At 35.0% G+C, this 13,467-nt stretch overlaps 2 protein-coding genes across 3 annotated transcripts; one reads left to right on the forward strand and one right to left on the reverse strand.

Moving 5' to 3' along the window:
• Positions 1 to 687: 687 nt before the first annotated feature.
• Positions 688 to 6,196, reverse strand: LOC132047002 (ultraviolet-B receptor UVR8). 2 transcript variants are annotated; one of them, XM_059437867.1, is made up of 9 exons: positions 5,702 to 5,834; positions 5,019 to 5,188; positions 4,308 to 4,501; positions 4,176 to 4,223; positions 3,617 to 3,689; positions 3,250 to 3,421; positions 1,686 to 2,117; positions 1,203 to 1,394; positions 688 to 988 (listed from the first exon to the last, which is right to left on the reverse strand). In XM_059437867.1, exons 2-9 carry the CDS (start codon positions 5,083 to 5,085, stop codon positions 952 to 954), a joined length of 1,215 nt encoding a protein of 404 aa, XP_059293850.1. In that variant the 5' UTR covers positions 5,086 to 5,188; positions 5,702 to 5,834; the 3' UTR covers positions 688 to 951. The 2 variants fall into 2 exon arrangements, with proteins under 2 accessions (XP_059293850.1, XP_059293849.1); XM_059437866.1 differs by lacking the exon at positions 5,019 to 5,188 and having other exon boundaries at positions 5,702 to 6,196.
• A 1,249-nt stretch (positions 6,197 to 7,445) lies between these two features.
• On the forward strand, positions 7,446 to 10,771 carry LOC132047004 (uncharacterized). The gene is made up of 8 exons (XM_059437868.1): positions 7,446 to 7,624; positions 8,852 to 8,999; positions 9,078 to 9,197; positions 9,298 to 9,341; positions 9,436 to 9,561; positions 10,165 to 10,249; positions 10,371 to 10,427; positions 10,518 to 10,771. Exons 1-8 carry the CDS (start codon positions 7,584 to 7,586, stop codon positions 10,602 to 10,604), a joined length of 708 nt encoding a protein of 235 aa, XP_059293851.1. The 5' UTR covers positions 7,446 to 7,583; the 3' UTR covers positions 10,605 to 10,771.
• The last annotated feature ends 2,696 nt before the right edge of the window (positions 10,772 to 13,467 follow it).

Raw genomic sequence — 13,467 nt, forward strand, 5'->3', positions numbered from 1 at the left:
AAGGGGATGATTATATTGATAAACTAATTTAGCTTTATAACACTAATCATCCTTATGATTTTGGATATATATTACGGTCACTTCCCTTTGATTTTTTGTAACAATTTTAAAATGATAAACTTTCTACACCATTCCGAAAATACGCTCTCGAGGCATTAATTATTAAATACTTAATGGTGACCCAAACTATATTTGTTTGATTCTCCGTTTTTGTTTTGGATTCGGGTGGACTGTCAATCTGCAGGCGTGGAAAAACTGTGCTATTATGTTTCAAATCTAAAGAAATGATAAGAAGTTTTAAGTCCTTTTATCCTGCAGAAAGTGTTCATGCGTCCAACAACATCCTTCATCGTCGGCTGCAAATATGGACACAAAAATATGATATGTGAAAATTCAGGTTGAAAACTAATTGCTCTTGGAGTACAATTTATTAATTGTTCGCTAGCTTCCAAAGTACCAAAGTGTTTTAACTCCAACAAACTGATATCGATTTAAAAGTACTCCAGTTATTTGGCCGAAGAAATATAATAAAACTTCAAAGTACCAAAAGATAAATATTCCCATTCGAACGAATTGATTCAAATTTATCACTAAGGAGCACTCTAGCTAAATAGCAATTACAATTTACAATACCACAAACAGTCACTCTAGTTGATATAACGTACTGAATGAAAGGGAAGAGGAACGAAGTTAAAACAGAGTTTACTCGGACTTTCTTAACTAGTTTAATGTTTGGTTAAATGTACATGTTTTCAATTACAATATACAATTCATTTCAAAGTATAAAACCGACCAACTTACATAGTGCAGCACCACACCAGCTCCAGAAAGGAGAATACATTATTCAATGAAGAAATAGAGACACTTGTTTTCTTTATTGTATTACATGAATTCAAAAATCAATCCCAATGGGTGAATAAGTAATATTACACATTAACACCATCGATGATTTCACGGACCAAACTCATCATCATCGAAGTAATGCTCCCTGCAAATGCCAAAACAATAATAATAACAACAAAATCAATAAATATATTCAATTAATGGCTATATAGAGCCCGATAAAAGGAGGAGGAGGAGGGGGGGGGGGGGGGGGGGGGGGATGAGGGGAAGCAACGAATTTTTTTATAACAAGACAGGTTTTGAACATCTAAAGTGCCTTCAAAGTTTGAGAAGTATACATGCTTCACTAAAATTTCTACCTCAATCTTTCGCAAAGCCGTGCTAAAGCATCAGCTCCTGTTCGTGAGGCGACATCCTCAACCTCTGAAGCGTTGGACAGATTCACCGTTTCTGCAAGCTGAAACTCACACAGCTCCTTCAGCGAACATGCATCAGTCAACACTGCTGAATGTCCACCACCAGCAGCCAATTTCCGGACCTCCCCAACGCACCTGAATAAAATGTACTTAAATAAGAAAGGGATAATTTACATTTTTGGACCGCTCAAGAAAATAATAGCCAGCAAATGTATAGATTTTGTATATTAAGTATAAATATACATATTGTATACACAAGATATACCTATAATATACATAACCAGTGTATATGTTTTGTATATTTTGGCTACTGCCCGCAATTAATTTCGGCCCCCGAGTAAAATATGAAAAAATTCCCAATAAAAAATGATTTTGTATGAAAAGATTTCTAACGTCTAGTCAAGCAACAGCTCTAACGAATCTTACCAATCAACCGGTGATGGATACCAGGCATATGTAGACTTCTCATTAGCCGCTTGACCATAGCAGTTATAACCCCATCCATGTATTCGTCCATCTTTAGCAGAAATAAGTGTGTGTGAATGCCCACAAGCAACAAGTTGCACACCATCTGGAACAACCAGCACTGGTATATTTCGGAGCATCATATCAGATTCATTGAGCTTGCATGAAAAGAATCCATTTAAGGGCCCAACTCCCAATTGCCCAGCCTGACCTCCACCCCAAGCATAAAGAGCCCCTTTTGCAGTAACAGCACAGCTGTGAACACCACCACAGGCAACTTCTTTTATAATTATGCTATCAAGGGCAACTACACGCCTAGGCAAAAGTTCCTTGTCACCTGACTGAAGGGAACAATGGCCAAGTTGTCCCATGCTCCCCAATCCCCAAGTATAGCTGTAGTTAGTCAAAATGATTAAAAAAATAAGTCTGCATGTATCAGTATAAAAGAGGCACTAAATGAAAGCAAACATTCCAATGAAATATGTGATTAAGAAATCAAACAAAAAGAGGCTCAGAACAATTATATCAGCTTTAATCCACAAGCCCTGTGGGTTGTTAAGTCCTAAAAGGTTAATGAGGGGTATAGCAGAAAGATGGCAGGCCATCATGAAGATACATATTGTGAAGCTTGTTATTCATTTGATATGAGGGTCAATGATTAACTCAGACCCACAATGACTCAAAAAGTTTAAATTTTACCATGATAAGTGAAGTTGCACTAGTGGCAAGAGTATTTACCAAGTGGTTGGGAGTTTTCGTCGCCAAGGACCCAAAATGGGAAAGGGTTGGTATTGGCTTCTGGTTAGGGGTTTTCAGGAGAGCAGGGATGGGTTTATCATAGCACAAGAAAAGTTCAATTTTTACCATATATTCGTACCAGCATACGAAAGAACAAGCAAGAAAGAGAACTTAGCTTTACTAGAGCATAAGCAAATGATAGTACAATATTATTAAGGGTCCTTTTGGAAGGAAATTTATTATCTCAAAGAGCTTCGTGATAATGATTCCTGCTTAAATAGGAAATCGCAATAACCAAACCCTGAAAGAGCTAACCATGTAAACAGAAGAATTAAGTAAGCTTTGGAGTTTTCAGTGCATTCAATCGAATGCATGATGGCTCTTTCTGACCTTCTACAGCTTTTTAACATGTAAATTTGTTCTACTGTGGAGGATTTCTCACTGCTCTATCTTTTCCTTTTTTGTATGTGTGTGTGTTTATGGTAGTGGGGGGTAGTTAAATGGGGTATTTTCTAGGAATCTTCTTAGCAATGACTATCTAACAAAACCCTATAATAAAAACCAGAAGCCATGATAAATTTTGCAATTGTAATATTTCAGCAGGGGCCAGGCAACAGCAATGAATCAAAAGAAAATAAGAGAAGTTTCACAAATGGGCAAAACAAATCCCGCAAATCAAGTAGTGTGTATCTTTATGGTTTATTTTCCCTGACATCCACCTCCACTTGTGCCATGCGGATAACCATAAAAACTTATCTCCATCAAGAAAGGTCCAATGAACACTTACACCTCGCCTTTCTCTGATATAGCTGCAGTATGGTACTCCCCGCATGACACTTGGGTAATCTTCACAAGTTCAGGGGCTTCATCAAGAAATTTAGCATATCCATTAATTACACGAGGGCCTTGAAGGCCTTCAGATGTAACACCTCTGCCAAGCTGACCATATTCATTATAGCCTGCTTTACCAGAGCAGTGACAAAATTTTCATTAATACATAAGGCTGTGTAACCTGATAGAGAATGCACACATAAAAACTAAAAATCACATGCAGGGATCCATACACATATGCGCACCGACTTCATTAAAATTACTGAGAGGATATGTTAAGCATAGAATGGTATATAAAGGTGAATTAAGAATGTGCAAATTACCCCAAGCTTGTAGTAACCCTTCTTCTGATAGAGCTACAACATGAACAGCACCACAAGAAACTTGGCGAATAACCTGAATGAATTGAAAGAGCATGCAAGTATCAGAAAATTTGTTGCACACTGCGAATTGTCAAGTCACTTCTTGTATAAAGAAATCCAGAATTACATCATTTGCACGTAATAACCAAAGTATATAAGTTATACATGTATATCTGTATACATGATAGATATTTGCACGCAATATATACAAATAGAATCATATGTTTGCGGAATATCAAGCGTACATCTGTTTGCGGATAAGGTTAAATACTACTTAGAACTCGGACAAACCTAGGCCTCAACCCAATAAAAACCTTGCTTTTGTATGGAAAGCAACTTCTTAACAAAAAAAAATGTGGGCATAGATTAGATACAGAATTCAGGAAAAGGTAAAACTGCTAATAACATAAATGCGGCTAGATAAATGGTTATGCCCCACTCGTACCACACAGAGGTGACACATTTTCATGAGAAACAGAGATATCTCCACCAAAATTAATTTTCAAGACAGAGTTGGTACCGTAGAAGGAGCAAAGGCACCCCAAAAGAGTCGTGGGTAGTTGGATCCCTGCATAGAATAACACGGGCAAACAAATTGTGACCTCAAATAAACAAGGTAGCTGTTGAATCTGAAGGTTTTTGCGAGACTGACCTGGTTCTGTCCCCAGACCCAAAGTCTCCGAGCTGACATGGTACCATCGTTTTCACGTGGTTCTGCAATAGCAGCAGTACAATGTGCTCCACATGAAACACTAATAACAAATTCAGATTGTAATTGATTCACTTCCTTGGGATGCTTCCTAGCACTTTCAGTTCCATCACCCAGCTGACCAAACTCGTTAGCTCCTGTTTGAAAGTTTAAAAATTAGCAGCATTCTATAAATTATTTCATGTTGCAATGAAATAAATAACACCTCTCTTACAAAAAAAAAAAAAAAAACATGCCCAGAAACAAAAGCAGGATCAGACTTCTGAAATCACTTGTCTAATAGTAATTAAAAGTCTAGGTTCTTCCAAAAGAGGTGAACTTTACAAGTAAAATGAACTGTTTAATATCAACTTACAACGCATAAAGTGGTGACGTCTACTTTGCACCATATCTTTTGAATAAAGGAATATAAAACAACTACTACACCAAGGAAAATTACATGGGTAGAAAATACACGAAACCATAGCAAGATTAATAAAGAAACACAGTAAATGACCAACAAAATAGTGCAATGACTTTTTACCAACAAAATAGTGCAATTACTTTTCTTGTTATCAGTAAGAATAGGGTGATGGCTTTTAAAGGCACAACTTATAGCAAATGGCTGACCAGCCGAGGAGGATTAAACTACATTCAGGAAAAACTAAATGATACCACGGTTTACATGAGAACTCATCATTCCTTTGGAAGAAGCCAATAGAAGATTTGCTATCATCATCATCTATACTCCAAACTTCCTAGTTTCTCTCAACCCACTGAATATTTTGTCAACGGGATATCCAGGGTAATCCATACATATATCACCGATAAAATGCTCTCTGCTCCTGCCTTCCAGAAAAGCTTTAGTTTGTGGGATGACATTAAGACCACAAAAGAAACATAAGAGAAAAAACAAAAGTTGGCTTCATATCCAAATAATTCCCACATTCTTGGGGTACAACATTGTTGAAAACTTGGGTTGATTTCTGAGACGGTCGCTCAACTAATAGTTATTATCTTAGAAAGTCACCTTTCTTCTTGATTCCAATTTCCTTCAACAAAGATAGTGACTTTCTGAGGTCGTAACTATTAGTTGAATGACCATCTGAGATATCAACTCTCGGAAACTCTTTCTTAGACAATTTTGATCCATAAATTTATTTGTTGCTTGCCAGATCCAATGGTAGCCTGATCAAACTAAAGACTAAGGTTTCTTTCTTCATTCCACACAATCTATGAAAAAATGATATGATCCAAGACCAAAATATTGGCAAAGCTTGTAAATGATCAAGTAACCTCAAATTAGAAATACAGCAAAAAAACATGGATACTAAAAATGAAGGAAATAAAGGGCAAACCCCATGTAAAAAGGGATCCATCAGAGGCAACAGCAGCAGTGTGCTCTCTCCCACAAGCAATATCCAACCAACGTGAATTACCACCAGCTGGGCATCCAAATAACTCTGGAGGAAGTTGCTTTGGTATCCTTAAACTCCTCTCTTTACATCTCCGACCCGTTTGACCCGAATGGTTGTAACCCCAAACGTAAATAGCACTCTTGTTTGTCAGACTCACCGCCTTACACTCCCCAAATATTTCATCAATATCCATTTAATTTAAACTATCAAGAAAATGAACCTGATGAATCACAAAGTACAAAAGAAATTATCTTTGACTTTGAAAGAAAAGAAGGTAATATATGAAACAGTAAGTACGAACAAGTTGAACAACTTAAAAAAGGGGGTTGAAATTATGTCCGGGAAATATTGAAAAATCTAAGGTTACTGTTTTGAGCTCCAAAGAAATTGGGAGTTGACGGATGACAGGAACCGATTTTTCTAGACCTTTAAATACTCTAATTTCTAATTGGACTTTAATATATACTTTATCCATTTTTAGATAACAATTTTTATCAGAGGAGGATACTTTCTTAATTTAAAAATAATGTAATTGAACTTTTTGTTTTATTTCTTAATAAATAAGTACTATCTGTATAAACACAAATGTTCTTGCATATTTTAGATTATGATTCTAATATAAAATTAAATCTTGTACTAGTCAACCTGTGTTATATGTGGAATGGATGGCGTATTAGAGATGGAGTATAATATTTACACAATAAGAAGAAATGATATCTATATGATTAGTATAATTTGAATTGAATAAAATGATCCTAAAATATCTAATGTGTGTTATTTATTGATATTTCTCGATAAAGTAATATAATTAAAATAACATTTATAATAGGTCATAGAACCAATCTACCCGTCAAGTAATTAATGGACACGAACTCACGCTTTGATGAAAATTAATCTAATATCTCATAATCTCAACATTTTTACATCGCGTTATTAATTAACCGTCACCTTAAGCTTCAATGGAGAAAATACTTATCATTTAGTTGCTTTTGACTTTAAAAGTCACGAGATGAATAAGGAATGAGATATTATAGAATTTACTTATTTGTTGGTTTATATTGACCAAGGAAACCAAAATATAGCGGAAATTACCTTATTTTAATTTGAGTTTATTTATTATTAAGATACTAGTATTCGTACCTGCGCGATGCGCGGAAAATATTAAAAAATATAGTTATGATAAATTGTAGTATTTCAATTGTCATCTTATTTATTAATGCAATGTACAATACTTAATAACAAAATTTCTACAAAATTAGAAAAGACGGATGATATAGAGTGCTAGGTTTTTTTCTTAGTCATTTAATAGTAGTTTTATCATTTTTATTTTATCTATTGCTCAAAATTATATCATATTAATTTTTATGGGTAAAAATCATATTACCCCTTCAATTCTGCTTTAAACTTCAAACAACTTTGTCCAACTTTGAATAATATTGACATCCCCGACCCCTCTGTAACCTTTTAAGTACCTTTTTCTTATTGTTAACCTTTTTTCTTATTTTCCTTTTTGAATATTATGACTTTTTTCTTTCTAACATATATTATGAATATTTATAGAACAAATAAATATTTATATACCTCTCCTATTTTATATATATAGATATAGATATAGATTGGTTTTAATTACTTAAAACAACTGATCACCAAACGGTGGTTAACATAAGTTCGAAACACGTGCAGGTACACAGCGTAGATTTTAAATTTCCTAAAGCCGTTTCCACACCAACCACTACTCATTTCTTTTAATAAATCTAAGAAGAATAACAGAAGGAGAAGACGTGATTTTAGTTTTGGACCGAAAAAGTCTTTCCAAATTTATATGCTTTCATTGAGTCTACGAAAATTCCCAATTTCCCCTAGGTAAGGCTTTCTCCTAAACTATTCGTTTTAAATTTGCCAGTTTCTCACTAATTTCTTTCCGTATTTGCTTTAAATAACGTGTTGTTGAGATTGATATGCTTTCCCTATGTTATATCAGAATTTCATTTAGATTTTTCTATGGTGAATTTGTTGCCAAATAGATGATCATTTTTTAAGTGTTAGCTTTGAGGATATGTTCTTGCTGTTCTGTTCTCTAGAAATGTGTTTTGACTTTTTTTATTTTTTTTAAATTTTGGTGGATTAGTTTATTAAGCTGGGAATTTCAGTTATTAGAAGAAGTTAACAGTTTTCTTGGGGATTGGAATTGGGGCTCTTGAGATTTTCATCTTTCTTTAATTTTTGAAATCGGCTAGCTTCATATTACAGAACAAATGATTAAAGATCAAAGACATTAAGCTAGAATCGATTTTAATGTCAGCTTAGGGATAAAGGCAATTCTATTTTTCTTCTTTTAGACGAGTAAATCAATTATTACCCTGTCAAGTTCATGCTTCATACAATAGATATCCAGTGGCTTCAAAATGAGTGTGATTTATTACATATATCCACTTTCCTTTTTCACACAAGTCTCCAATCACTCACATAAGGTTGGACAGATTGGGAGGGGTGAATCTAAACTCAGATGGTAAGATAGAGGGTCTGTTTGGTATGGAGGAAAGCATTTTCCAAAAAATGCTTTCCAATTTTCTCATGTTTGGTTGGTTAAAATATTTGGAAAATATTTTCTCGAGGAAAACAAAAAATTTGGAAAATGACTTCTCTAATGGAAGTAGGGAAAACAAGTCTCATAAATGACATTCCTCATTGATTGGCTCTTCCCTATTCTCCAACCCACCCTACCCCCATCCCTACACCCCCTATGCCCCACCCGATCCCCCATATTGTTTGCCTAGATTATATACAAAAGTTTTTGGGACAACATTTGCTACTTACTTACCAAACATAAAAAAATAAGTAAGAAACAACTTATTTTCGGGAAAAACAATTTCCAAAGAAAATAATTTCCGTGGAAAACATTTACCCTCATACCAAACACAGCCAGAGCTTCCACTTTTCTCCATCTCGTGTCCGGGCCAGGATAAATGAAGTGAAAAATAATCTAGGTGATGGGATCTGCACTTAATTCTAGTAAAAGATTTATCCCGTATAACAGAAGAATCGTATGAGGTTAGTTAAGATGACTTGTTTCTGAATGTATCTAATCAGGTTCCTGCATCGATCAATGGCCACCAACCGTGGGAAGAAGATTATCCGAATTGATATCAGTTCGGATACTGTGTGTCCCTGGTGCTTTGTGGGGAAAAAAAATCTTGATAAAGCTATGGCGTTAACCAACGATCAGTATAATTTTGAGGTGCCATTTGCTTCTGTTATCTGCACTTCCTTTTCGACTTGTTCCTCTATTTTCTCTGGCAAATTTTTTGTTTTGTAGATTAGGTGGCATCCCTTTCTTCTCAATCCTTCTGCGCCTAAAGAAGGGGTTAACAAGAAAGATTACTACAGAAGTAAGTTTGGACCTCGCTCTGAACAAATGATGTCAAGAATGTCAGAGGTTTGTATTTTCATCTTTTCTCTTGTTGCCCAAACAACGTGTCTTGAAAAGTTGCCTACCGTGTGAATCACTATATTTCAGCCTTTTCAAAATCATGCAGGTGTTTAAGGGACTTGGACTGGAATATAACATGTCAGGACTTACGTAAGTCAGAATAGTCTGTCGCTGGTTTGCCAAAACTGTGAAGTTTAAAAGACTTTTGTGTTACAAAAATAGTTGGTTTGTTTTGCGTATGCAGGGGAAGTAGTCTGGACAGCCACAGACTACTATATTTCGCAGGACGACAGGGGCTTGACAAGCAAAATAATCTTGCTGAGGAGCTTTTTCTTGGCTATTTCACACAGGGAAGGTATATAGGTGACAGGTTAGTGCCTTTTTTTCCCTTGAGATTAGCTGCATTAGCATACCTCTGATAAGCAGTGCCGAAATTTAATTTTCTTTTCCTTTTCCTTTCTATTGGATCTTTCTCCTGACTTTTGTTAATGATTCACGAGCGGGGATTTTTAAGTTTCTTCCTTGTAATCCCGTCGGCTCAATGACCAACACTGATATTTAACTGAGCCTATTGCTTACAAGCGAATAAAAGTCACTATGAGCTTTTCCTGGTGATTTCCAGCTCAAGAAATTGATCTTTAATTAACCGTTCCTAATTAACAGAATCGGTTTCATTCTTTTTGTTTTTCACTCCTTTCTCTCTCTTTTCCCCCTTTTTCTTTTAGTATTAGTGTTGAGGTCGGGCTAAGAAGAAACTTGTTGCAATTCATTGGTCTCAGGCTTTTGCTTCAGATAGTAAGATGTCATCAGTGTTGATTACAACTATGATATTAATCATTACAGTGATGCATCACTTGTCGATAACCATTTTTCCTAATTTTAGTGTTTTACGTAATAAATATGGTTGACGTAGTTGGTATAGAAGGTGTTATTTAGAGTTTAAAGTGACAGTATTTTGACTCTCGACTTGAAGGGAATTTCTTATAGAAGCTGCAAGAAAGGTCGGTGTAGAAGGAGCAGCTGACTTCCTTGAGGATCCCAACAATGGGCTAAAAGAGGTATGTTTCACAACTTTTATTCAATAGTCAACTCGAGAGTCTGTCCCGGGTTGGCTCAGCATTAGAATAGATCACAATTTTATTATCTAAAGTAAACTTTGTTGTTTTTGGGTATGTTTAGGTTAATGAAGAGCTTGAGCAATACTCGTCAAATATATCAGGCGTCCCACATTTTGTGGTATGTAAACGCAATTTAGCACATTGTTCCATAAGCACTTTCGATTTGTTAATTCGCGATAAGAAATGACTAAGCAATTATATTCGGCAGTTAAATGGCAAGTACCAGTTGAGTGGTGGCCAACCTCCAGAAAGCTTCATCCAAGCTTTTCAAGCTGCTTCAAATATCACAGCATAGTTCTGGTGGGTTTTTCTTAAAGTGGGATGATGTATTCGATTAGTAGTATTATATATGCCTCTACTCTAGTGTAAGACTAAGTAAATATTGTGGATGCTTTACCAATGGATGTGAAACTATGACATGATAATAAAATCCACTTAGAAGTTTGACGGTTTGTATAATAAGTGCTCGTGGTGACTTAATTATCCTGCAGTAATTACTTCTGAGTTTTCTATTTAAGGTTGAGAGATTTAACTCACATAATTGAGATGATACCTGCATATTATTATTTTTTTTTTCAAACTCTTGTACATTATATTGCATGGATGCTGGGCAATGTATACAAATTATAGAGACTATATATTATTTGTTATGATTTATTACTGTCCAATATATCTTGTTGGTTTCATCCACGATTAAACGTTTTAATCAGAGATCCTTCCGACTTATCGAGTATCATCACCCTAAAAGTAACAAAAGTCATCGTGCAACCATCAGATAAATACTCTACCAAATAATACATACACACGTATATGATGAGAACTGCTTAATGACGGTTCAAGGTCATCCTGAAAAGATGTAGATATTCCCCACCAATGTCATAGAGTAATTTCATCCCTAAGTAATTTTAGTGTTATGGGGTATTAATAGCTAGGTAGCTGAATGTATCACTATCAACTAGCCGTATACTCCACCTGTGAGAGTTTATTGTCCAGTTAAGATACTTATTAAGTTTATATATGATATTAGTGATAGTGTAAAAACATTGAGGTCATAATTATAAAACAAGTTTAATACAAAAAATATTCAATATTTAATGAAATTTAAATATTAAGAATTGCAAATTTAACAAAGTAATATTATTAAGGCTTAATGCATATGCGGCCCCCCAAACTTGGTCCTTTTTTTCATTTTAGCACCTCACCAAGTGTTGTTCCAATTGAACTCCAGAACGGGGCCTCAAGTGTGTCTATCAAACACAATCCGATTTACATAACATGTATCTTTGAGTTTCAATTTTTTTTTCTTGCCTTGCGCATGAATGTCAATTGCATCCTACCTGAAAAATGCAACCAATTTAAACACCCCACCCATTTTTATTAGACACATCAGATAGGAAGAATTGTGCTACTGTGTTTTACAAGTGAAGAACCACCACTTAAACCAATCAAATCAACAAAACCGGAAAATAAGAAATCAAAATTGGAAACTAAAAATAAAAATAAAAACTAAATCTGAAAAATAAGAAACTGAAACTGGAAAACTAAAACTGGAAAATCAAAAACTGAAAAATAAGAAACCAAAACTGGAAACCAAACTGAAAACTATAAAATCAAAACCTAAACTTAATATTTGATGTATATAATTAAAATGAGTGGGGTGTATTAATTGGTTGAATTTTCCATATAGGATTCGATTGACATTCACGCGCAAGGCTAAAAAAAAATTGAAACTCACCAAATATGTTATGTAAGTCGGATTATTTTTTATAGACACACTTGAGGCCAAGTTCAGGGATTCAATAGGAACAATACTTAGTTGAGGTGTCAAAATGGAAGAAATGGACAAGTTTAGGGGGCCGCATATGCATTAAGCCTAATATTAATGACATAGCATCAAGCATTTTAGAATATTTTATTTTAAAATGAAGAAATATAAAATTCTACATGAAATGGATCTAATAATGAACATTTATTTCAATCAAAGCCTAAGATAAACTTTAGCAACACCTTTAATGCACAATTGTCCCTAAAGCCTGTGGGGTCGATTACAATGTATCAAAAGAAGTTTCGGGAATCAAATGATTCTTTTTTTTTCGGTCAAGAGAAAAGTAGCATATATTAATTAAGTGTTAAGAGTAGAAGGTTTGTTTGCAGTACATCTATTTGGATAACAAGAAAAACACTACTAAAAATAGGGTTAAAATCGATCGAAAAATCGAACGACCAATTAAGCACAGGACCACCTGAACTACTAGCCCTAAATGACTAGTACATATGTCATATATACTCACTCCACGAGGAAAGCCAGATATTTGTATGACGGGTACATCACGGTGGAGATCTTTTTCAAAAGTCATATTTTCTACATCAACTTCATTGTTCCAAAAGTAACTCATAACTCGATACTTGGTTGTTTCATCACATTTATGGTCTTTACAGATGAGATCGTTCTCTACAGGTAGAGTTATGTAATTCACACATGGAAATGTGATTTGACCAATCAAAATTGATCCCACCAAAATATCGTAATTGCATATATTCAGTACAGTTTAACCCCCATTTAATGAACCAACGAGTAGAAACATAGCATATTCATAATCTGCTGAATTCGCAAAACCTATTTCCCACTCTTCAATCTCTACCTTCAGACGTGTTAATTGATTATCACTTCTATTGTAAGTGACGAACAGTTGAGTGGGTTCTACCAGAAATGGTGGGGAGTGTTGTGGTATATTACTGCAGCATATAATAAAGTTCAATATTACAATGAAGATTCGGAGGAAGATGACGATGAAGATTCAGAGGTAGATCCGAAGGCAGACTCTTTAGGTTGTGGAAGTGGATTTTGTGTATCTGAAGACGGACCGGTACTAACTTGTTTTCATGTGATTAAGAGAGCGATGTCTAAAGATGTTATCAAGGGACTGATGCTAGATAAGGCTGAATTCTATGGTACTGAGTTAGTGTATTATAAACGTGAATGGGATATTGCACTGCTGAAAATGACTGGTATAACAAGTTGTGAATGTGCTCAACTTGCAATAGATTACTCATCATTAAGTGTTGGTCAACTTGTGTTGCATTTATGGAATCCCAAAAAGTACCTGGGATCATTCGTAACTGGTAGAATTGGATTTCCCTGTAACAGTACGGCTTTA

The sequence above is a fragment of the Lycium ferocissimum genome, chromosome 2, assembly GCF_029784015.1.
Source record: "Lycium ferocissimum isolate CSIRO_LF1 chromosome 2, AGI_CSIRO_Lferr_CH_V1, whole genome shotgun sequence".
Classification (NCBI taxonomy): Eukaryota; Viridiplantae; Streptophyta; class Magnoliopsida; order Solanales; family Solanaceae; genus Lycium; species Lycium ferocissimum.